Source organism: Acanthopagrus latus, chromosome 20 (genome assembly GCF_904848185.1).
Source record: "Acanthopagrus latus isolate v.2019 chromosome 20, fAcaLat1.1, whole genome shotgun sequence".
Lineage (NCBI taxonomy): Eukaryota > Metazoa > Chordata > Actinopteri > Spariformes > Sparidae > Acanthopagrus > Acanthopagrus latus.
The window spans coordinates 19,882,812-19,908,122 of NC_051058.1; the positions used below are offsets into that span (position 1 = coordinate 19,882,812).

The 25,311-nt window shown below is 44.8% G+C and overlaps 2 protein-coding genes across 2 annotated transcripts in view; one reads left to right on the forward strand and one right to left on the reverse strand.

The window, feature by feature from the left end:
• myo1d (myosin 1D) overlaps window positions 1-15,535 on the forward strand; it is a 100,611-nt gene extending 85,076 nt beyond the window's left edge. Inside the window, exon 22 of the mRNA XM_037080356.1 lies at window positions 11,083-15,535. Coding sequence (XP_036936251.1) covers window positions 11,083-11,239 — 157 coding nt within the window. The 3' untranslated portion in view covers window positions 11,240-15,535. The remainder of the gene's footprint in view (window positions 1-11,082) is intronic.
• A 5,715-nt stretch (window positions 15,536-21,250) lies between these two features.
• cdk5r1b (cyclin-dependent kinase 5, regulatory subunit 1b (p35)) lies at window positions 21,251-24,060 on the reverse strand. The gene is made up of 2 exons (XM_037080363.1): window positions 23,687-24,060; window positions 21,251-22,387 (listed from the first exon to the last, which is right to left on the reverse strand). The coding sequence occupies exon 2, from the start codon at window positions 22,161-22,163 to the stop codon at window positions 21,255-21,257; it is 909 nt and encodes a 302-aa protein (XP_036936258.1). The 5' UTR covers window positions 22,164-22,387; window positions 23,687-24,060; the 3' UTR covers window positions 21,251-21,254.
• Window positions 24,061-25,311: the final 1,251 nt, after the last annotated feature.

The following is a 25,311-nucleotide window of genomic DNA, read 5'->3' on the forward strand; positions in this document are numbered from 1 at the left end:
AGGCTGATGGCGGTACAAAGTGATATTACACGAGGGGCTACATGATTAGCATGCTAACATCTCTGCCTTGCAGTATGGAGACATCTTGGACTAAAATCTAGGCCGTATCTCCCACATCGCCCCTTTTAGCCCACTTTTAACTGGCTGAGAAGCAGAACTGAAGCCGGCGTCACCCACGCACGTCCCTGATGGTGACTCAACCTTCCTGCCACTGAACAGAAAAAAAAAAACAGCTACGTGTCAGCAGATGAGAACAGATGAACCTCTGATTGATGTATTGATCACCTTTAATGAACAGAATTGGAAGGCCGAGCCACTCGAGAAGTGAGCGGTCTCCCTTCGGTAATGAGCAACCAATTGAGGCTCCTTGCCTGTCTTTTTTTTTCTGTTTCTCCTCGCGCTGCGCCGGATTATTGATTTGCCTAATGTGTTTTTAAGCCAACTCCATTCAGCCTTGGGAACCCGGCGAGTCCTCCTGAAAGGCCGAAGATGCGGCTGAGCAGTGAGTAAAGATTTAGCTCACCGGTTTTCACAACAATGAGAAAGACGGGATCTGACCTCCCACACACAAACACACGCTTGTTTAACCCTCCTGCTGTGTGGCCATTATGGCTCTGCAGGGTGAGGTAGCCTCCGCCATCTGTGTAGCACCTCGTCGGCCCCCCCAGAGACCGGAGGCCTTTTGCTTTGTCCGTTTCCGGTCCTGTTTCATCTCCCACTGATCTCTTAAACAGAGAAACAGAGAGGTGAGAAGTGTGTCCTTTGTTTGAGCAGTGATCTTTGAACGCCGGGCCTTTGAACAGCTTGTAACTGATATTGACAGCCGTCATTCACCTGCTGTCCTGTGGGAGGAATCTCCAGATGCCATGTGTGGAACCTGCCAATGGTCAAGCCCGCATGTTGTCCACTCCGTCTTATGTTCTCCTCCGGGGGCGTCGCGAGGATTTACGGGCTCTGACCACAGGAGGTTTTATTGTCGTGGCCGATCCTCCAGGAACAGGGCCGGGCTCATACACAATCATTACAAAAGGGACGGATTTGAGAGTGTGAATCCGTTCTTCTGAGCGTCACAAACACCAAAATTTGAGGTTAGAAAAGCTCAAAGACGGGGCAGCGCTTGTGGTACGGGCGTTGGCATCTTATGAGGAACCACCGGCAGCTACGGGTCTGATTTCGGTGCAACGAACGGCGAGAGAAACAACAGTATGTTTGAAAACAAGAGGCTGGCGTTGCTGCATCGGTTGTATCAGGACTGGACGGTGGAGGTTTCTCCTCGTGTTTAAAACTTTTTTGTTCTTCTCTTGTCCGCCATCGGCTCTCCTGCGACATCACAGATGGATCAGATCCCCTTCGAAGTATTTTTTGAACATCTCTGCTCCTCCACAACAGTTTCCAGGGACGACTTCTCAGACGGTTCTGTCTAAATAGGAAATTATTTTATCACGCCGGTTGTCAAGCTCGCAGCTGGAAGCTGGAAAAACACTTTTGTGTAATGTTCCCAGAGAGCATCATTATATATTAATATACTGGTATAACGCAGAGGGAATTCAGTCCTTTCAGAACCTTTTAAAGTCATAATTTGGTCTTTATAGGAGGTTTAAAGTTAAAATCTGTATATACGGTCTCTTTTGCATCACTTTAGATCTGCTCCTCATCCGTCTCTTGCAGGTTCCTCAACTTTATGGAAGTATAATGAAATAAAACCTTTAAATCTAGCAAACACAACCATTTACACATTCATCTACAGGACAATGACTCCTGATTAAAATCATAGCTTGTGGTTAATTAGCTGCCATTGCAAATTTTTCCCATCAGTAGTCTTTTTTTTTTTTTTTTCCTCAGGATCTGGAGAGCAGATAAGAAAACTGAGCCGCTGCTCGTTACAGGTTCATCAGATGACGCAGCAGCTGCAGAATGTTTGTTTTCAGTTCGAGAGATTTCAAGAATCTATAAAATATTTATAATTTCAGACTTGACGATCACAAAAGACATTTTATTCTAAGCCACCCTGGGGACCCTCGGGGGGGCTCTTGATCGTCAGCGCCTGTATCCCCCCCCCCGCCTGCATTGCAGCTCCAGAGATCTTGCTTACGGTGCATAAAGAAGCAGAAATACTAGCTTAGCATATTAACAAGCAGCGGCCCTTTTTTTTTCTTGTATCTTGTGTTTACTGTGCATGTATGATCCAGCTTCTCATGGGAGTACTGGAGATTTAGCTCTCATAATGTTTTAAAGTCAAGTGTGTCTCAGTGGGCCACCGTCTCTCATGTCTGACAGCACGATGAACATGTAGGTTTGCAGCGTCGTCCGCTGCCCACGCCTCCTTCCACGTCTCCTGACCCGTCTCTTTGTCTCGTGCGGAGGCCTGCGGCGGCGACGACACTCAGACGCAATCTTTTGATGTAAGCCTCACTCCAGCAGCTCCACCTCTGAACTCCACCACATCTCCAATGTGGACTTTTAAATTGACCTCTCTTGTTTCTGTGCACATATTTTAACCGGTAGCATTTCTGCTGTTACTGCATTTTCACCCCTTTTTTTTTTTTTTTTTTTCTTTTTTAAAAATGACCTACTTTTAGTAATCTCCCCCGTTGTGAGTGCAGCTGAGAGAAGAAAAGATAAGAGCTGGGAAAGGGAACACACAATTAGAAAGAGGCAGGAAAGAAAGGCATAAAAAGAAGATATCCATATTCCTATTTTCTGTATTTTCACAGCTCAGTAAATACTGCGAGCAGAGGCTGCTTTGTGGTCTAATTTGTTGCACTAAACCTGCTGAAATAACCAAAGACGGTTGTTGAAGAAGGTTTTCACAGCGCTGCCTTTTATCTGCTCTTCGGCGGTTTTTCCTTGCCTCTAAACATTTTATTCTTTGTAGTTTGGAGCTTAACTTCGAGGCTCTTCAGCACTGAAAAAGCTGCATTTTGTCATCACAGAAGAAAGAAAAAGAGGGAGAAGTTTGACTAAGTGGTACCGGGACAACTTTTCCCAATGCAGAAATTATCTACAGTTCAAACTGATTCTGACTTGTTGACCCAGAGTTCTGCTGATGTGATGAAATACCCCTGCAGCCTTCTTTTAGGGCCGTCACCGCATCAGATTTTCATGGATCAATTAACAGTATTACACATTATTATGGTAATATTCCTGGGATGCTGGGAGTCAGTCACAGTTGGGGGGAGTCGGTCTATTTAAGGTCATCGCTGTAAATGACCAGGAAAACGTGGTGGTCAAACCTAATGCCAGTTTATTGATAGTTTATTATGATTCGTAATTCAGGGAAAAAAGTTTGGGGTTTTTTTGGCAAATCAATTAAACTCAAGTAGAAGTGCAGAGAGGTGGAGAGAGAGTCGGTCACCGTTACTGTGCAGAAGTGAACGAAAAGTACAAAGACACTTATTGGATTGTTGCATTTTCTGGCAGGTGGTGTCGTTCAGGTGAATTACTGCTATCTGTTGTGACAAAACAAGAAGTATTCAAGAAGTACTGTCTTACTTACACAACATTATAATATGCGTATGACCCCGACCGCACAGCACCAGAACCATAATACTGAGCTGAAGCATCTTTATCATCAACACAAGTTCTGCCTCTGCCTCTCCCTCTGCGTTTTCTCCATTATTCATACACCACATCTGCAGCTGCTGTACAAGCAGAACTGTGTAACTTGGGCACACTGATGCTAATTAAAGAAGTGCGCTCAGAAAAGCCTCTCAGGCAGTTCTCTCGCGCATCGAACCAGTCCAAACCCCAGCCACTTAAAACTGGGACAGGCTGACCCGTTACAGTTTCACTCCCACTTTGTGTCGGTCGTTAAAGGCCCGTTTGGATTCAGCTGATGTAGGTTTGTCTCGTGTTGTGTGTTTGCGCCTCTTCATGCTCCGCGTGCATCCTCCCGTTTCCTCTCCGGTGAAGATGTAGCACACTGAAGCACGTGAGACGTGTGATGCAGCCATGTGAGACAGAGGAAGGGTGTGACGGTGAGAGGAAGGGAGGCGATGTGTGAGGTTCTGGTGTTAAATGCAAATCCATGGATGTAAGTGGGAAGAGAGAAAAATGAAAGAGGTGAGGGGAGACAGACACGTGGGCCGACAGCTCTGGAATTTAATTACGTACATTTGCTCCAACACTGTACTTATTTGGGCTTTTCTATTTCATGCAAGATGCAGGACTTGTGTATTTCAACTTTTGCTGAAGTACCACATGTGAATACTTCCTCCCTCCACCGCTTAACCAAATATCTAAACGTAGCGCGGTCAGCAACTACTGGATCGAGTTGCACAAAATGTTCATGGTTCATGACCGTAAATCTTTTTATCAAGACTGAAATGTCTCTGTTGCTAATTTAGCACGCTAAAACTTTAAACTAAGATAGCAAACATGGTAGAATAGTGTACCTTTTACTATGGCCCTGGGTTTTGTGCTGTGTCCTGCACCATTGGTCCCAGTCGGATTGGTGTTGGTGGCTTTTCGGCCAACTGCACTGCAAGAAATGTTTGTAAAATTTACAGTAAAAAAAAACTAAATAAATACATTGAATTACCCTAAATTAACAAACGGTAATGAACTTTAATTAACGGGGAAATACTGTAATGTCACAAATATGTAATCACACTAAAGTTAAAGAAGTAAGATGTTAAAAATATGGTTGAGAAATAAATTGTATGGACTGTAAGACACCAGAAAATGAAAATAGTATACCACCCTAAGTCAAGAAACAATAAATAACTTTAATTTTTGCTATCATAATACGTGGAAAACACACATTTTTACTGTGAAAATACACATTTTGGTCATAGAACCGTTAATTTGGCCAAAATGTATATTTTCACCGTAATAATGTCAAATACGGTAATGTCAGATTTTGCAGATGGATGTAGTCACTGTCGGCGGACGACGTCTACCTGAACTTTGAATGTGAATGTGAATGATCACCACCATCTTGTTGCAGCTGTTTGCCTTCACACAAACAAAACGCTACCGAATAACTTTCTCTACGTATATGGATCCAAAGTCCTGAGTCTTCCAGCCTCCCTTTTTGAAAAAATAAGATCTGCTTCTGCGTGGTGGTACAGAAAGTATTTCCTCTAAAGATAGCATAGAATGTACAAGCTAGCTGGCTATCCGCTGTTCTCTTTCTGGTGTGTTCAAGTGCCGTTTTCTTTCGGTGTATCTGGGCTCTAACATGAGGCATCCTGTGGTCTAGTGATCTGAATTTCGTACTATACATTGCACCACCCACACTTTGATTCCTGCTTTCATCCACCTCGCTGTCTCCCTCTTTTCTGTCCGTCTCTCGTGGAAGAAAGGCTGAACCCAAACCTTTACCGTTAAATGTGCCGCTATATAATCACATCCAGCGTGGAGCCTTTAAAAAAAAAAAAAAAAAAACACTGAATAATCAGAAGCACTTCAACCAGGTGGGAGGTTTTCCTGTGATGCATAAATGTAATAAAAGCTCTAATTTTCTCAGCGACTGGCTTGCAAACGCACTCATATTTTATATAAAACTGCCTCCGTGCTGATGTATTGTGTCTGACCCTGCTGTGCACAAGGAGTCTGGAAAGGAGGGAGAAAAGCCCGGATATCCATCCATCCATCATGAAGGCAGCGTGGTTCTGTCTGCAGTGTGCACTCACCGCCCCCCTGGTGCCTGACCTTCACACACACCCTGTCAGGAGGGCACATACAGTATACATGTGTGTGTGCATGCATCCTCTGTCTTGATCTCAGTGTGGTCTCACAAACTGAAATATTGATGCGAGGAGACTTTTTCAAAACAAGAAAGTGGCGTCACTTGCAGGAGGAGATCAGCTCTGAGCTCTCCGACAGATCAGCAGCGTGAGTTCACCTCCTGCTCCCGTCTGCGTCAACCTGCCGGAGTACAGGTGTCCGTCTGTCAGCGTGCACGTGCATCCGTTTGATTCGTTTATCCACGGCGCGTTGCTTCCTTCAGGAGGAAACATTGTTGTGTTCCTGCATACTTCTGGCTCAGAGTCTGCACTGTTCAGAACCGCCGGTCTCATCTTTTTTTATTCCACCAAAGCAGATAATTGCCTCCTACACTGCTGTCGCCCTGAGAATCGGTTCAATAAGATGACACCGAAATGAGCAGTGAAATCGCTAATTATAGAATTATAAGACAGAGAGAGTTGGACATTGAAGTGCTTTTTATGCTAATTTGAAGAGCAAAATTAGATAAATTCAATGATAATGTTCTCTAAAATAATTTAGATTTTACTGTAGGCTTTGTTTTAGATGTCCTTGAGCTTTGGTTAGTTTGTAAAATGTTGTTGTTTTCTAGATTAATGGATTTGTTTAGTCTATAAAACTATAGCAAAATGTTTTTTTTTTCATCCACAACCTAAAGAGATTAAGTTTACTGTCATCGAGGAGGAAAGAAACCAGAAAATATTTACATTTTAAAGGAACAGTTTGCACAAAAATGCCAGTTCCCTCATTATCAACTCAACCATCTCCCTTCAGCATTCACCTAAACAATAAAAACGAACAATAAAATGGCTGCATTAAGATCTCTGGTGTAATCCAAGCCTCCAAAGATTACAGACTGATATGAAAAGACATTATTCACACCCTTTCTGAAGCCGAAATCTTCACTGTTGCTCTTAAGCTAAAAGCATTAGTGCGCTACAAATCTCAAGTGGGTGCACAAGCTCGACCATGTGTCAAAGATGTAAATAACATCTTTTAAATTCGGGGATCTCTCGAGCATCCGGAGACTTGGATTCCACCTACTTCAGTTGTTTCAACGAATGCTATTTTGCTGTGAAGCTCCAGAAACGTTTCATGCACCACAAAACTTCACCTCACTTTCCATCTCCATGGGCTGAATTTAATTTTTTTAAATGCGTGAACCTGAACTTTGAGAAGCTGGAAATCAAAGAAAATTGACTTTTCTCTCTGAATTACTAATCAAACCAATTAAATAACCATCAGAAACAGTTGGTCATTAATTTGATAGTTGACATCTAATCCATAAATCGTCGCCGCTCTACATGATTCTCCACCTCTTTACTCTCTTTCTTTAGTCCTGAAACGGCTCTGTCATCATAGTTAGAAGCGAGGAGAGGTCCAACTTTGATCACCTCCTCAAAGTCTTTATAAGCAAGTCAGCTCTGCGGCCGCCCCTCCTCCTCGCCTCCCCACCTGCAGCGCTCATTTATTTTTCAGCAGCAGCGAGCTTGGGGGAGAGCCAGGTACGCTATTAGAGGGGGATGACTCAGAAGTGGGACTGGATGGCTTCACAGACTGGAGGTAATCCTGGCTCCTCGACCTGAAAATAGCCATGATCGTCCTCTCCCGCTCCTCTTCCCCTGTTCTCATTTAGGCTGCGCTTCTCCTCACTCCGATACCTTTCAGCGCTCCGGCTTTCTGCTCTGTACTTTTTTTTTTTTTTTTTACATATTCCCTTCCGATAAATCATTTTCCACACTCCCTCTTTTTCTAATTTTCTCCGCCCTGAATCTCTTCCCTGAGAAAATTGTCTTCCACTTTTATTTTTTTTTAGCTTCTGTGCCACTTCTCTTTCTTCTCTTCCCCCCTCTCTCTCCATCCTTCCTGAGACAGAGGAGGTACTTTTGGGAGCAAGTGAGCCTGGACTCACATGGCATGAAGGGCGAAGACACACAAAGGGAACCGGGGGGGGTGGGGAAAGGGAAGAATTGATTTTTCCAGTCGGAGAGGGCCATCCAGCGAAGGACTAAGTCTGCCCTCGGGGGTCTGGCTGGCTCGGGCCGGCTCCTGACGGGAAAGGCCAGCCCGTGACCTTAACACTCATCTGATCGTGTTTTCTATTCACAGATGAAGTGTTTTATTGGTTTTTATTGGGATGCCAGAGCGCTGATTCAGAGGCAGAGTTCTGGATCGGATCGGAAAGGTGTCAAAGACCTGTTTGGTGCACCAAATGGGAGCTTGGTTTAGGGTGTGTTACATCGTGTGTGTGTGTGTGCGTTGCATCATGTGTGTGAGTGTGTGTGTGTGTGTGTGTGTGTGTGTGTTCCTGTGATTGTGAGCCTAACCCTGTTTGCCCTTCAAGAGGAGCACAGAGCTGCTTCCCCCTCTGGCATTTTCACTGAGATGCACAAGTAACGGGATGAGAGACGGTCAGAGAAAGAGAGACAACACACACACACACACACACACACACACACACACACACACACACACACACACACACACACACACAGCACAGAGATACACACACAGCACCATTGGCTGGCTGGCAGCCATGACAGATGGGGGAGTTCAGTTCATGGGGGTTGCCATGGAAACCAGCACCAGCGCTACCCTGAGCGCTCTCCACTCCGCATGTAAGCCGAGATACGAGCGCTGCAGAGGAGTGCGGCGTGGGCAGCAGGAGCCTTTTGCACGTTGTTTATGACTTGTTGTTATTGCGCAACAAGTCGGTGTCATGTCGGGTGCTCGACTCAGTTCCCAAGTTTAGATCCGAGGGGCCGAGATCGGAGCCTTTGTGTGACCGCCGCGGTAATTGCCCGTTAATGGATTTGTTTTCTGAACGACACACGGGCGGCCGTGATGGGTAACTGTGCCAGTGAGAAAGTGTGTCACGACGAGCACTTGACCAAAGAGGCGTGTGTGTGTGTGTGTGTGCGTGTGTGTGTGTGTGTGTGTGTTTATCAAGCTTTTATCCTCCTGTCGGCGCCTCGCCCTCTCCGAGCCACTCCACGTTTACATTACCACATCTTCATCTTCTCCTCGTTCCCACTCACATTTACATCACATTACATTTCTCTCTGTCTCTCTGCCGCCCTTTTTCTTCTCACTCTCTGATTCCCGTCATCGATCCCGTTTAAGAGCAAACGAGCCAAAGCAGCCGTTCACCCAGAAAGGCTCTAACTGGATGTGACAGGCACTAAAAGCCAATCCGCTGCTGCTGCATCATCAGCCCCGGCAACGCCATATGGATCATTACTTCAACAGGACCCAGGCTTGATTTCTTCTCTGTTATTCGTCTTGATGTTCTCAATCTCTCTGCTCAAACGTGCTCGCATATACAATCCAGTCTCTCCTGTGTGAGAGGATTTGAGGACATACAGCTGCATAATCCTGCTTATATTCACTCCCACACACAGTCCTTTACCCTCTGACTTCATCCTCTGTTATATGCAGCATCGCACTACAATACAACCACACTCCCACATTAAACTCTGCCATGATAGTAAATGGGAGACAGCTCATCTTGGCTTTATTTAAACGCTCCTGGTAGGTGAAATGTTGTTTTTTTTTTTTGTTTTGTTTTTTTACGAGGCTGCAAACCAGTCATGCTACATCAACCTCCTGTTCTATTACATTACCGTGTTTCTAAAGGAATAGACTTCCTGGTAACTGGTTTATTGCCGACAGATGAGACGTTTGATACCGCTCTGGTGTCCGTGAGGTTTAAATAAGAAGCAGCTGGTTAGCTTAGCGTATCACAGACGAGCTTCTCTGTCCAGCGTATCGTGAGTGTTTTTTTTACTGTCCAACAACTCCAACGTATTCCTGCGTCTTCTCTAGTCAAAGTCCTACGTCCAGCTGTGGGAGGCTGTTTTCACAGTCATGCAACCAAAGATAGCCTGGGACAAATTCTGATACTGCCAGAAATTAAGAATGAATATATCACAACATTTCTTATTTTCTTAGTGGGTGCCTTGGTCTTGGCCTTGGGCACTGATGGAGGAATCAGGGAGTACATGCAAACCCAGCAAAGACAGGCCCCGCCCCTGGGATTCAAACCCAGAAGCCAGCAGCCTACGATTTAGTCATACAGTCTATTTATGGAAACGAAATGGGTTTGATTGGCAGCTCACCTGTACAACCCTGTTTTTCACAGCAAAATAATCTTGTATACGCAGGTTTTCAAACGTGGGTAAACTCACCGACAGTCACTCCGACTCTCTTCCCACTGACAGTGGACCAGCGTTTGTTGAAACTCATTGAAACAGGGAACAGTAGAAGGCGACTGAACACAGACGGATTGAAAACAGTTTTGTTTCCTCAACGCGAGTCGTGGTGCCAGCAAAAGGGGGCAAAAGTGTAGGTGTTGTGTTTCCATCACTGCTGATCTCGGAGTCATTTGACCGGAGAGTCGATGCTGATTGTTGCCTTTTCCACTGAAGCCAACAGACAGATGTTAGTGTTGCTGCGCCTGTAAACGCCAGAGAATTTACTCCCTTTAAAACCAGCGCCGTGCCAGGTTTGTGTCACTAGTGGTTTCCTCTCTCTCCTTCTCCGACTTGAATCGACGGTCCTGCTCAGCACATAAACAGAACACCACGTGGACCGGCAGCACTGCGAACTAATCTAATAAACACATTTCTCTCGTAGTTTCGTTGTGGCCGAATCCAGAAGGGAGAGATTCTGTCTTCTGCCAACGCTTACAAGCTGTTAGAAAGATGAAATTAAAGCTTTCCCGCGGCGACGCATTCAGAACGCTAAACGGGCGGTTCATAGAATCTGGTCTCAGCGCAGCGTGTAGGTAAATGAAAACACCTGTGGGGGCCTTTTAATACGCTGCTCGTCTCATTTTCCAGGACAAAATCACTCTCTCCTCTGCACAATCAGCCCGACAGCACCGCTGTGAAGGGGAACAATGAGTGTGAGAGTTTGATTGTGTGCGAAAGTTCAAGTGTTTGTGTGAGCGAGTGTGACTGTGTGTATAGAAGTGTGTATGATAGTCGACTGTGTGTGTGAATGAATGCGGTGTATTTGTGAGATTATGATGCTGTGTGTGTGTGTGTGTGTGTGTGTGTGTTAGAGAGAGAGCAGGGATGATTTATGGCCCCTCATATTTTTTTGCTCTCTCATACCAACACACACACACACACACACACACACACTTTGGGTCACTAATGGATCTTCATATTTTATTCCTGCACATTAAACTATGACTGAACGTAATGTGAAGCCACTGAGGCACGCAGTAATAAGAGTTTATGAGTAAACTTTGATTATATCTGTAAATGTTTCCAACTGCCAGTAACCAATAACTTCTCTCTGTCTCTCTCTGTCTCTCTCTGTCTCTCTCTGTCTCTCGCTGTCCTCCATCTTTTATCGTCTTCGCAGCGAGAAGAGGAAGCTGCAGGTCAACATCGCCAGTCCCATCCAGTGCAGCATGAACGGGAGGAAGTGCACGGTCATCGTGGAGCCCAAGATCAACCTCACGCAGCCGGACTTCACCAAGAGCCGATCCGGTTACATACTGGCTGTCCCTGGCAATTAAAGCGGGCCGAACATGGGCGGGGTGGGGGGGTGGGGGGAGAAAAACAGTGACAGCTGATATGAAACGAGGCCGAGATGATGATGATGATGACGATGATGATTCACTTCTGATTCACTTCTGATTCACTTCATGTGTTTTTCACGCGGTGGCTGCTGATAATGTGACGATTTATATAGCAGCTCCGTGGGAGGATTGGGGTAATTGAAAATGCAACGCCATGCCAAATTTGACCTGTTTTATAGATTTCTATGCAATGTTGCTATAAACGGGGAAGTGCACAAAACGCCTACATGCAAAAATGTCATTCGCTAAATAGGTTTAGAAAAATGCACTACGGGATAATCCACCGAAGTGGTGTTCTCTTCCTTTTTAACATCCAAAATTTCAGATGATTTCGCTTTTGTGCAATATTTACTTCAACTGATGACGGAATAATGTGGTAGTCAAGGTGAGAGGAGATTACGCGGCAACTGTTTCTCTGAACCACTCGTGTTGCATAATGGGAGTTTATAATCCCTGCGAGTTTCTCTGTGCAGAAGCCAGATCAAAAGTGGAAAAAAAAAAAAAAAATGAAGTAAGACGATATTTATGTACGATTATTGTGTGTTTTGATGATCTGATCAAAAAAAAAAAAATCGAAAGGAATGTGTGATTCGTATTCTAAGGAATAATAATGTCGACGCGGTAAATGAAAGGAAACGCGTGGCGTCCACTTCCACTTTACTGAATGTTTACAATCACATGTGGGGACGGAAAAATGTGATGCGGTCGGTTCAGTCGGCGTCGAACTCGTTGGTAGTTTGTTAGTCGCGGGATGTGTTGAGCACGTCCTGAGCGCTGCAGCCTGCTTCATGCAAAAGCTATTAATTTAAATCCTGCTTCTTATACTCTCTCTCTCTTTGTAATACTCTCATACAGCTTATATATCAAAGGTTAGAATATACTTTATTCAGCACAGCACTTATATTGCGTTCAGTATAAAAAAAAAAAAGGGACAGACTGCAACAGAAGGCAAATGTAAAGATCTTTTTCGTCGTAAGGTTTAACGCTCTAGTTTAGCAGCAGAGGCCGGCGCTGTGTAATCCCGCCTGAACTCCAGCCCCTGAGCGTTTAGTCTCATTTGCTGTCTTTGTGCTGAGTGAATAGCTTAGTGACTTTCATTTGACAAATATCCCCCTTTCTCCATCGCAGAGGAACGAGAGTGTGTGTGTGTGTGTGGGTACGACGGTGTGAGTGTGTCGATTAGCTCTGTTAGCTTTCCTCTTCTTGGCTCCGAGACCGAGCGTCTGGCGAATGGCCACGGCGAACGGGCGGAGACAGAAGGGTGTGAAAGTCTGCTGGCCTAGTTTACCTCACTTTTCCCTGTGAGCGGCAGGACTGTTTGGAGACTTGATTCTCATCTGCTGCGGCTGCTGCTGAACTCCATCCACTTCTCTCTCAGCCGATTCACACTTATCAAATCATCAGCACTCGAACACTTTTTTGCTCCGTTCTCACAATCTGTCCAAAAAAAAACCAAAAACCGCTCACTCTGCTTTTCAAGCGTTCGCACATTTACAATATGTTCTGCAAACATTTTGTGGCAGCACAGAAGCTCGTACTTTCTGGCTTTACAGTGTGTTTGATATTAATATCCATCCACAAACTGAGGACATAAGGAGTAAAGAGTTAATGAAACAACCTCACCGCACGCTAGCATTAGAGCTAAACTCAGAGAAACCAAGCCCTCAGAAAAGAGCGGCAGGCTTTGAAGCCTGCGTTCGTAGAGGCCGATCCGTGTGATAACATCGTCACGTGATGCACAAAAGTATTTAAATACGGCTGTAGAATTGTAGCCATGAGGTCCGATAACATTTAGAAAGTCTGGAAGAGCCCAAAAAGTTGAATAATTTATTCTCACCCTAGCTAGCCGAGCCCGAACAGATTCTTCTCATGATCGTTTCTAGCTAGTTTTGATTAGAGGTCGTCATGGTGGAGAGAAAAGCAAACATCACAAACTGTCAGGATGAGAAAAGACAAATTGTACCACGCCTCTCCCCTCAGAGAATTGTCTGTATTGTCTCGGTGTAAAGACTGCCGGCTGAGGAGCGACAGCCCAAGGTTATGAATCAGCGCTCCCTCGGTGTCTGGCCTAGTTGAGGCACTTTAGTCCAGCGAGGAGGGAAACTTTACCACCAGCCTCTTAAGCCGCGGCGGCACAGCCGCTCTAATTGTTGCCCGAACACCGGTCGTTTATCTTAATTAGTTTGCGAGCGCCGGCGTCTTTTTGAGGAAAAGCAAATCTCCGTTCTACCTCGCGCCGGCTTTTGTCGGCGGCCGACCTTGTCCTGTCGCTCGATGAGGCACTTGGACGCGGGGAGGAGTTGTTTGGGGAAAATGGTGCATTCACAGCGTGGATTAAGGAAGTGACATGGGTAGCTTTAAGGAGCTCAGGCGCAGGAGCTGCCTCTGATGAGTGTGTGTGTGTGTGTGTGTGTGTGTGTGTGTGTGTGTGTGTGTGTGTGTGTGTGTGTGGACTATAACGCTGCAGCTCTCCATATCCTTCAGCATGGTAATCTCCCACAGGGCCTCTCCTCCTCTCGACTCCGCTATTCACCGCTCATCATTAGGATGGACTCCGTGTCACTTCTCACTTCAGCGCTTCTCTCTCGGCTTTCTTAAGGCAAAAAGGGGGGTTGGTGAACAAAGCCTCGCTTGGCCTCCTCCTCCTCCTCCTCCTCCTCTTCTTCTTCTCAACTCCCTCTTCTCTCTTTTTTTTTTCTCCCTCTCTCCTTCCTCTGTCAAATCACTTCGCTCCTCGCCCACTTGGGCCGACTCTACCATCCTGCAGGGCAGTGAAGGTTTTTCCTATTTTTCTGTTTTGTTTTGTTTTTTTTCCTTCCTTCCTTCCTTCAGCCGTCTTGTGCCCGGGAGGCGTGGAAATAAAAAAGGGAAACTACACCAGCAACAAGAACAATAGGAGCACCATGCAGCAACAACAAGTACATAAGCCAGACATGTAAATGCTGTGGAAGCAGAACCTATTAAAGGATCAGGATGATGTCGTTCTATATCTTTATTATTACTCTTAACAAAGTGATTATTCTGGTGTGCAAACCCGATTAAGTTGGTTGTCACAGGTTTTTCCTAAATAACAGTTCATAAATGGGTATGAAGTAATGTCAAATATGAATTAAAAGGAAAAGTTCACCCAAACATTTTGATGCAGTTATTATCTACCCACCTTTATGCTGATGGAAAGTCAGGTGAAGTTTCGTAGTCCACGAAACATTTCTGGAGCTTCACGGCAAAACGATCATCGCAGTATTTTCCTAAACATCTGAAGTAGCCGGGGACTTTTTTTTTTTTTACATAAAAAAACCCCCCACATAAAATGGCTCCATACAGCTCATCTGTTGTAATCAAAGTCTCTGGAAGCCCCAAGATCCCAAACTGATTTGCAAAGATGTTTCTTACACCTCCTTGCCGCGTGGTCAAGCTTGTTGCGAAGCTTAAAGCGTTAGCAAAAGCACCCTGCATGCTAACACTTTTAGCTTCGCAGTTGCAGATTTCAGGTTGGAAAAGATCCCAAACTGATTTGAAAAGACGTCATTTCCGCCCTTTTTAAAGCCGACATGTTTATTATTGCTGCTAAGCTAAAAGCGTTAGCCCTGTTTTACGTGAATGCACGAGCTTGACGAGAAATAACAACTTTTCAAATCAATTTGGGCAGTTTTCTCGAGTTTTAAACGACACTGCACAAGCTGTTTAATCACATTAAAGTCGCCATCTGCTTCAGTCGTTCAGGAGAACGCTGCAGCTCCAGAAATGCTGTGAAGCTTTTTGTGGATGATGAAACTTCACCTTCCATCAGAACAGAGTTGAGCTGATAATGACTGGATTAGATTTTCTTGCCGAGCTGTCGTGCCATTGTGTTTCCCCTTCACTCTCCTCTGTAGCGGGATCTTATTGGTAGTTTTCAGTTCATGTCAGCCAAAGAATGACGACAAATTCTTTATTCATAATTTATTCTATATACTGTCGCATTAAGCAAAAAACAAAGAAAAAAAAAACTGTATGTATGCACCACCCATTCAGCAAGTGCCTAATTTTATATTAAGTTTATATTTTGCATATTTTGTGATTACGTACCGTAAGATATACTGTAATATCCCGATCAAGTCTAAAGGAAAACTTTACCGTCGTGATACTGTTTTTGTGCAGATGTTTTCTGTGTAAATGCAGATGATGCATTCCATGATGTTCCATAATGAAAATATTTCATTAATCATTTTATTAATAAATTTATTTGCTTCAGTTGATGTTTCCTGAGTCTTATCTTCGTGTTGTGTCTGAATACGCGGGGCTGATCACAGAGGTCAGAAGTCATCGTCAACACTGATGTAACGTTGACTCAGATGTTTCCTGGAGGCCGGACGCAGCCGCTAACGTGCAGCGCGGTGAGCGTTAATCCACCCACTAACCGCTGTTTTTCACCGGGGTGACGTCGACACCGCTGACAGAACCCCTGCAGTCGGCATGACAACGCCACTTCCCACCGCCACTGTGTCAGCCGTCAGCGGCTTCCTCAGCAGGGGTTTATAATCCACCGGCTGATGGATGACTGTCTGCTGTGAAAAGTGGGATGACTCTGTGTTTTTGTTTTTTTTTTCTCTCCCTAAGGGGGAGTGACTGAGTTAGACATTACTGGCTGACCTGGTGGTTAAGTAAATGGGAATTAATGGACAGAGAGTGATACGTGATGAGTGAACTGACCCAGTCTAATCTGTGTATGTAGGGGGGCTCTCAGCTCTTAGTGTGTTTGGAGATGCAGCACTGATTCCCATCCAGAGCCGAGCGTAGTGAAGCCCTGCAGCATCCGGACGGTTTTATCATCCACGTGTTTGCGTTTCGGAGGAACATAAACGCGACATGATAACGATAACGGGCAGATCAGCTGAGGACGACCAGCAGAGGTGACACACATCCTCTGAGTTACACAAGAGAGAGCTGCAGCTTCACCGCTTTTAATTTCAAGGTGGCTAAAATCAACCCAGTCGTGTGAAATCTGCATGTTTCTGTGTAGCAGGATTACAAATCGATGTGAGGCTCGTATTTAGTATTTTTACTGTCACGATAAAGTAGAAACTATCAGCCACAATGAGGCAGACTGCCAAGGACAAAGGCTTGTATACAGTATTTTATATTAAAGGGCAGAAATTGAGATGGTGACATAAGAAAGTAACAGATAAACGTTAGGCACCCACAGTTTCTACAACCTCAGTGTGATGAGAACACATTTTCAAATCAAGTCCACCTTAAAATAATAGAAATTAAGGGTTGTAGGGGAACTTCAGGTGTTTAAAGCTGCTGTGTTCTCACATTTTGAACCCTAAACTGACAGATTCACAATGGTCGGAAAGTTCAGGATGGTTCTGTCAACACATTTGTTGCGTTTTAAGGGTTTTTTTCTCTGAGTTTTCTGAGTTTGTCCCCATCAAAATGAAGGATCTAAAGACAGAGGACATTGTAAACTGTTTGCTGACTTGTGGTTTTGGCCTTTTCTTAAATAAAAAGTGACTTGTTTTGACTGCTCTCAGCACCGACGCCGTGCAAACCAATAACGTTTAAGTGTTTTCTCCATCAGCCAGGCACCGCAGCAGCTGGCTACACTTTCATTTTTTTAGTTTAGTTTTAGTTTTTCTATATTTTTGCCTGTATTTGGTCATGAAAGTTGACACGCGGACAGGAAACACGGGGAGAAAGGGGGGGATACCTCACATATTGAATCCAGTCTATACTTTTTTGTCCAATGCAGCTTGGATTTTTCCCACAAAGACACACAAACTGGGAGCCATTTGGTGCCTTAGTGTCATTGTTCAGTGATAATTTGATTTGGTTGAGGTTGGGATCAAACTACCAACCATATAATCAATAGCCAACTTAATTACAGCTACCCAAGGAGCATATTTAGAGTTTGATTCATTGGTTTTTATCCAGCGAAAACAAAATAACCAGAGATGGACTTAAAGTTTTGAGAGCCTAACGCCCTTGAGCAAGTTTTTGAACCGGCCAACAGGTCTGACTGTGGCTGTTCTGTGCAGACTTCCCTCTATAGATAAAGTTGTTTGTAATGTAATTGTTTGATGACCTCGACTGAGTGATTCCACATCAGCCCACAGCTGGAGGCACAAAGAGACAAAGCGGCCCCCTCTTTGAACGATCAGTGCATTTTTTTTTTTTTTTTTTTTTATTTTTCCATCACAGTACAAAAATAAATTAAAATAAGCAGAAACTAACTGAAAAGAGTTTCAATTACAGCAACGGCTTTTTTTGTCATTTTCCCAAAAAAAAAAAACAAAAAAAAAACAAAAAAAAAAAGTTTTTATTTGAACAGCATCGACACCCGTCCCTCACCCCGCCGAGGGACAGCGACTCCTTGGTAACCGGTGTGGTTGGTGTATGCTCCGAGTCCATAAGAAAAAAAAAAACATGTCACACGTTCTTCTGTACAAATAAAACGCTGTCACACACACACACACACACACACACACACACACACACACACACACTCGCTCACACACATTCGCACACACATGCAGCCATTGAATGCCTCTCGTCGTCTTCTTCTTCTTCTTCTTCTTCTTCAAGTTCTGAACCACTGTTTCGGGTTTTTTTTTATCTACAAAGTACGCAACAAGATACAGAAAAGAATTTTTGACAGAAATCTTTTTAACTATCACTTGAGTCTTTTTTCATATTTTATAAGCTTTTGAAAGTACTGTTTCTCAAACAACTACTCGATGATGCAAAGTGGAAAAAAAGAAATGGCACGTTTCAAGTGAGTCGGGGCGAGTGGACGGAGAGAAGGACGGTTCTGGGTTTGTTTTTTGAGGCCCTGCAGAAGCCCATCCAAAGTGCGTGTCCCCCTATTGTGCCAGTACAAACACTCCAAATGAACTTTCTCTCAGCGGTCTGACTCCAGACACAGTCCTGCAGACGAGGTCGTGACCACCAGAGCTGCTCATTTCCTCTGATTCACACTAACACAGCAGCAGACGAGCCTTCGCTCTCTGAGAACAGCTTTTTAAAAACATGACCGAAGCCTTTTTGTTGGCACCAGCAGTCACAACGAGAGTGTGCACAACTCGTCTACATCCTGATCAGATGTGAAAACCAGTTCTCACAGACTTCTGGATGGAAATACTGTCGCCTCACGTGTGACTGAAGCCGTTACGGAGACAAAAAGCTTCAGTGAAGCAGCTCCAGATGTTCTCCTGTGAAACTAACAGGATGCACATCACAAGTGTTCTGCCTGCGTTCTGTTTTGGTTGTCAGGTCGTTGCCATGGCACACTGCAGCATGTCGTTTTATGGAGGACTGAAACTGCCAAAACCAAAAAAAAAAAAAAATAACAATAATAAATTGATTTGAAAAATATGTAATTAAATCCACCAAAGATCATACTTAAAATAAATACATTCAACATATTTTTTAAAAATACACAATTATTTAAATAATTAAATAGATTTTATTTGTATTATTTATTCAATAACTTTCTGTTGCTTCCCAATGTGTTCTACCATTTCATTTCCGAATGTATTTTGTATTATTTAAAATTTACTTACCTAATTATTTATGCATATTTAGTGTTATCTTGCAAAATGCAAAGAGAAAAGGAACACAGAAATAAATACTAATACGTAAATAAATAAATAGACGGGATTATAAATAAATAGGGGAACTGATACAGCATAAATAATTACAGAAGCAAATTAAAAACAGAAATATCAATTTACGCCACTTTTTATGAATCAAATGGCAGTTTAACTTCTTTATTAAACTATTTTCTTCACTTATGTTTTGTTTTGGCAGCTTCAGTCCTCCGTATTATTTTGGTCAAGTGATCTCTCTGATTGAAAATGTGATTATTCCTGTGGAGGTCGCCTCCTCACCTACAGCCACCTCGACGAACATGATGCCGCCTCGCGCTCGATTTAACACGCAGGCGATGCTGATGGATCATCCTCAAGGTGAGCTGTGCTTCTCTGAACACTGGAATAATTCATCCCATCTGGAAGGAAAAAAATGTGTGTGTGTGTGCTTTCTCTGTCTGATATGTGGGACAGCAGGCTGGGTTGAAAAAAAAAAAAAGAGAGAGATGTTTTTCAGGGCGTGTGTTTTGTTCTGTCAAGGTGTCCTTGATGATGTCTCTCTGGTGATGGTCAGATCTGACCCGGGGGGCTGTTTCATTAGATATCCATCGATAAACTCCTGCAACATTCATTTGCATCAACCAGATCAATCTTCATTCCCACCAAAGATGAGCACACCTGCTCTCCACCAGCCCTCCTCGTGTCCTTCCCTCCTTCAAAGTCTCTCATCGTGGTTCTTTCATTTACATTAAATGTGCCTAAATAAATACGTTAAATGGCAATAAATTAGGTGTCAGTAAGTAGTTATTAGGAGATGAAAATCCACCCGGTCGTCCAACAGCTGGACAAGACAGTCCAGTATTTCAGACCTGTGGGGGGGTTTTTCATCAGAGATATGGCACTGTTTTAAACATTTTCTATGCTGAATCATAAGCACAAAATCAAACATCATTCCAAAGTGGTTGCAACACAACCTATCGACAAAAGGTACAAAAAGAAGTTCCCTGGTAAACAAATAGCCTATTTTAGCAAGCATAGCTAAAAAAAGAAGAAAAAAAAAGAAAGAAACTAGTGTCACTTTGTTCACAGCATTCTCTAATGCAGACGCAGTTGTTGTTGTTGTTGTTATTGTTGTTGTTTTTTGTTTTGTTTTTTACAAATCAAGTAAAAAGAAAGAAGAAAGAGATTTGCTGCTAGCCCTCCCCGGGAAAAAACTCTGTAAAATTGCATGGCACACGTGCAAAAACATTACATTATCTTAAGTAAAAAAACAAAAAAGAAAGAAAAAAAAGGAAAAAAAGAAAATCAAAGAAAACTTGTTCCAGAAGAAAGCAATAAATAAGCCTCCATGAGGGTGTGGGACCTCTGGGGAGTAAAACATCCATTAACTTGTTCTTTTTAATTTTTTTTTTCTAGATGAAAATAAAGTGTTTCTGAAGGACACGCGACACGTCCTCTCCCGGCTGGGTCGTCCTCCTTATCAAAAGTCCCCACAATGCAGTGTTTGGCTGTACAGTAGAAGTCCTGGCCCCCCCAAACAGAACCTCCCACCACCACCACCACTTCAAGAATATGGATCCAGCATCTACAGGCCCCCTGCTGTTCTTTCAGATATGCATTGCAGCAGGGGGGGGGAAGAGAAGAAGTCCAGTCGTATCCGTGTTGATGGAGCAGGGAGGAGGTGGTGCTGGCGTTCCAGAGAGAGTCTAAGAGGGCCAGCTTTGTGTAGGAGGGGTTGGGTGGGTGGGTGGTGTGTGGGTGGAGGTGGGGGTCGCCTGTTCTCATGGGTGATGCTTGAAGAAAGCCAGTCAGGCGGAGGCCCTCACCCTCCTGCAGCAGGCAGTGCACATCACATGGTCAGACAGTCAGAAGGTCACTGGCTGGCTGCTGCAGCCTCAGTCACTGTCCACATTCATTGCTGTAGATGTATGCTTCCTTTTTCTAATGTTTTTTTTTTTTTTTTTTTGTCTTTTTTTTTAAGATTTTCAGTATTTCATAGAGATATATATCTGTGTGTAAGCAAAGGATTCACCCGAGTCTGGCATTTTTCTGTCTGTTTTTTTTTTTGAATGTGTCGCTGTCAGAAAAGCTTTTCATCCTGCAGGTTTCTGCAGAGGATGCATCCTTTGCCCTTTGATTTTAAAAACCCAATTCTCAGGCAGCTTTTTACCCCCTCAGCCTCCTCTACTGGAAACGAAGCTGTTGTGGGTGTGAAACTTTTCCTTTCTGGCAATAATAAATAATAATAATTTTAAAAAAGCCTCATAAATAATCCTTCAAAATGCCAGACTGGAGCTCCCCCCTCCCCTTCCTCCCCTCACCCCTCACCCTCCTCTGCTCCCCCTCCTCCCTCCCTCCCTCCCTCCCCCCCGAGCATCCCCTCACCGGTCCAGGCCGATGAGCAGGCGGCTCCTCTCCTCCTCCTTCTGGCTCTCGTTCTTCAGGTCGGCGAACACCTGAGTGAAGTAGTGCGGGTCGGAGTTGATCTGCAGCATCTTGGCGCTCATCAGGTTGATGATGGACAGGCAGCGGTCCCAGAAGGTCTCCTTGGAGCTCTCCACCAGGAAGGGCTTGAGCGGGTAGGAGATCTCGTTGCCCATGTAGGAGTAGGACAGGTAGAGGCAGGTGAGCAGCACGGCCTGCAGCTCGTGCTCCGTGGCCACCTCGGAGGAGACCACGTCGCGGCACAGCATGTAGACGAAGACCACGTTGGCGGGCGTGATGAAGCCCTGGTCCTGCCAGCCCTGCAGCAGCAGGGAGCGGTCCACGCTGCGCAGCCACAGCACTGGGTCAGTGGGTGACAGGTGTTTGAGCCGGTAGCAGCGCCGGCACAGAAACTCCCCGAGGCAGCGCAGCAGCTCGCTGGTGGAGGCCTGCACGATCACTCGCTTCGGGGTCCCGGGGGCCACGTTGGAGTTGGCCAGAGGGGCCTTCTTCACCGACGACACCGTGTTGTTGGAGCTCTTGGTGAGGGCCGGGGTGCTCTGGTCCTGGGTGAAGGTGGACAGGTTGGCGCACGACTGCGACTTCTTCAGGTTCTCATTGTTCAGGTGGGTCACATTGTTCTGGTAGTTGCCGTTGGGCTGCACCTTCTTGGAGCCCTTCTTCTTGGCCGACACCGCTACAATCCGCTTCCACGGGAGCACGTTGATGAGCGAGTGGCGCTTCAGGTTCTTGTCTTTGGCGTTCTTGCTGTTCTGGACGGCCGTGTAGTGGCCCACGGTGGCCGGCCCATCCTCGAAGAGGGCCGCCTTCCGGTAGCTGGGGGACAAAGACAGCACGGTTCCCATGGTGAGTGTGTGTGGGGGCGTCCAGGGGCTTCAGCCGCGCTGGGTCAGAAGAGAGTCTGCCAGGGGTGGTTGGGGGGGCCCGGAGGGTCTCAGAGCCTCGGTGCTGCTGGGATCTGGGGTCCCGGGGCTACAGGCTGCCGCTGGGCATCTAAAGCCTCTGCAGGGGGATAACGATCACCTCGACTTAAACAGTCTCTGCCGGCTCTCAGCTCTCCGGGTGGCCTCTGCAGGGAGCACAGGAGATCAATAATGAGGAAAACTAATTGGTGAAGGATCAATTAGCTTCAAATCTGACAAACAGCAAACAGAATGCATGCTAATGCAGCAGTTATCAGCTCTGCGAGGCTTTATCTGACTGTACCTCGGGCTTATTAGCGGGATTGATTTGCCTCAGTAAAGCGGTGGAATGGATCAGCCCGCTGATACCGATCCAGCCCGTCAGTACAGATCCTGCAGGCTGCAGATGATCGGAGCGATAAGCAGGAGAATATCACAAACCCGATCATCTGCAGCGCATCATAAACACATGCAGGAGAATCTGCATCTGAATCTACTGTATCATAAACGTTTCATAACCAGATTCATATTTCATGGGCAATGGCCGACGAGTGAACCAACGCGCCTCCTCCTGCTGCTGCTGCTCGCTCCAAAATGGATGACAGACAACGTGAACACCTTTAATCACAGGTGAAGGTCGCCTACCGATGCGGAGGAGAGTCAGATTATTTAAAGCGCAACACACACACACACACACACACAAAAACACCAAAAACATCCAAGGTCACACACACACACACACACACATACACAGACGCGTGCGCGCACTGCAGCTGCTCCGGCACAAAGAGGAGCGTGAGTCCTTCTGTGCGCGACGTGTTTTCCAGCCTCACTGCAGCACATGAGAGAGAGAGAGAGAGAGAGAGAGAGGCAGCATCGATGGATCGACTTTGCTCTCTTGCGCAGAGCTGGCACACAAAAAAAGAGAAAGAAAGAAAAGCTGCTCCATCCATCCTCCATTCCATCACCCTCCGTTATCAACCTGACTGATCTGATGAGGAGAGATTCCACAACAGCAGCTTTTTCTTTCTTTCTATCTTTCCTGGTTTTAATCTTTTAAATGTGGCTCTACCGGGCTGGAATTTTTAAAAAAAATGGTCAGGATGTTATTGCTGATCTGATGGGGGGAGCTGGTGTGTGTGTGTGTGTGTGTGTGTGTGTGTGTGTGTGTGTGTGTGTGTGTGTGTGTGTGTGTACATCGGCTGCTCTCCATGGTGCTGAAACTGAGCGTCTTCTGCGTCGAAACGAAAGCGCTGGCCATCGTAGGCGGTGGCTTAACTGTGGAGGAAAACACTCACCTCACCGCTCTCTCATGATATCTCTCTCTGTGTGGCTGCATATCACCTCACACCGCTGTGTTCTATCAATAGACGCAGTTTTGTTTTGTTTGTTTCCAAATCATAACGCACCCACAGATAAAGATACCACACTAGAAGCGTAATTATGTTCCCAGAAATGAGACTCACCAGATGAGAAGATGCTCCGCCTGGTTTTTGCTGTATGTTGTTGTTGTTGTTTTGTTTATTCCCCCCCTCACAAGACGCGACAAAAACACAAAACCATCTCGGAGAGGATCATAAATGCAGCACAGGAAAAAAAATAATAATCCGAGCCGATGCGATATATGTATTTTTTTTTTAAAAAAGGGCAAAAGCGTGGATGAGGAGCTACAGCGCCTTGGTGCGGGTGCCTGGAGAGGCAGTAGTGGAATGGATGCTGCTGCTGCCGCTGCTGGAGATGAGGATGTGCTCCTGGTCCTCCCCGGCCGAGAGATGCGGATGCTGCGAGGAGGCTGATGTTGTGTTTGTGTCAGAGAGGCTGCGCTGAGGACGGCTGACGCAAAGGCGGTGGTGGGGCGCCGCTCTGCGCTCTGTGCGCGCTGCTCTCTCTCTCTCTCTCTCTCTCTCTCTCTCTCTCTCTCTCTCTCTCTCTCTCTCTCTCTCTCTCTCTCCTCTCTGCTGGGAAACAACTCCACCTATAGACACACACACACACACACACACACACACACACACACACACACACACACACACACACACACACACACACACACACACACACTAACACGCACTAACACACACACAGCAGGCGCACATGCAACCTGAACCCGGTGAACTGCCATGATGGTTTCCTTTGAGTGTGCAGTGTGTTGGTTCTATAGGTAGATCCACTGGAAGTCTGTTACATTAATTTTAATGATAAGTTTTTTTTTGTTTTTTTTTTTTTTACAGTGATCTCCTCTAGTCTGGTCCGTCTCACACCGCTACAGTCCTCTAGCGTCTGTGCACCATCATGATTTATGGTCACTTCAGATTATTATTTGGACATTTGGAGCGATGCAGCTGTTTGAATATTGAATGAACAGCCGGTTGAGTGCAATTAAAGATTATTGCCATACTGGATTGGATCTCGATTAATCAATTAGTAGTTTGCTCTGTAGAATATCAGAAAAGGGTGAAAAATGTCAAAGATAATGTTTCAGTGTCTTGTTTTGTCCACAGCCCAAAGATGTTCAGTTTATTGTCATACAGAAATACAAAATACATGTTCATTATTATAAAACTAGAATTAATTTTGTATTTATTTTTATTTTTGGTACACTTTTCTCTCAGAAAGTTACTCAGATTAGTTAATTATCAAAATAGTTAGCAATTGATTTAACAAGTAGCAATGTATCAGTTCATCTGTTGATTATTTTGTTGGTAAATTGATTAGTTGTTTGGTCTATAAAATGTCCGAAAATTGTGAAAAATGTTCGTCGTCAACTTTCTTGTTTTGTCCACAACCCAAAGATATCCAGTCTATAGTCATAGAAGAGTAAAGTGAATTTACTCACATTAATTGATTATCAAATCATTGACAATTAATTTGATAAGTGACAACTGATTGATTCTGTTTAATTACAATCATTTGTTTTCAAATGTCACAGAATAAATTCATACTACTACTACTACTTATAATAATAATAAAATATTAATAATAGCATCTATTCGCAATCTTTATTGTTTATCAAAGTCAAATGTAGTCATCACAACCAAATTACTATATATCAATTTCTATAATGTATACAAAAAAGATTCAAACATTAATT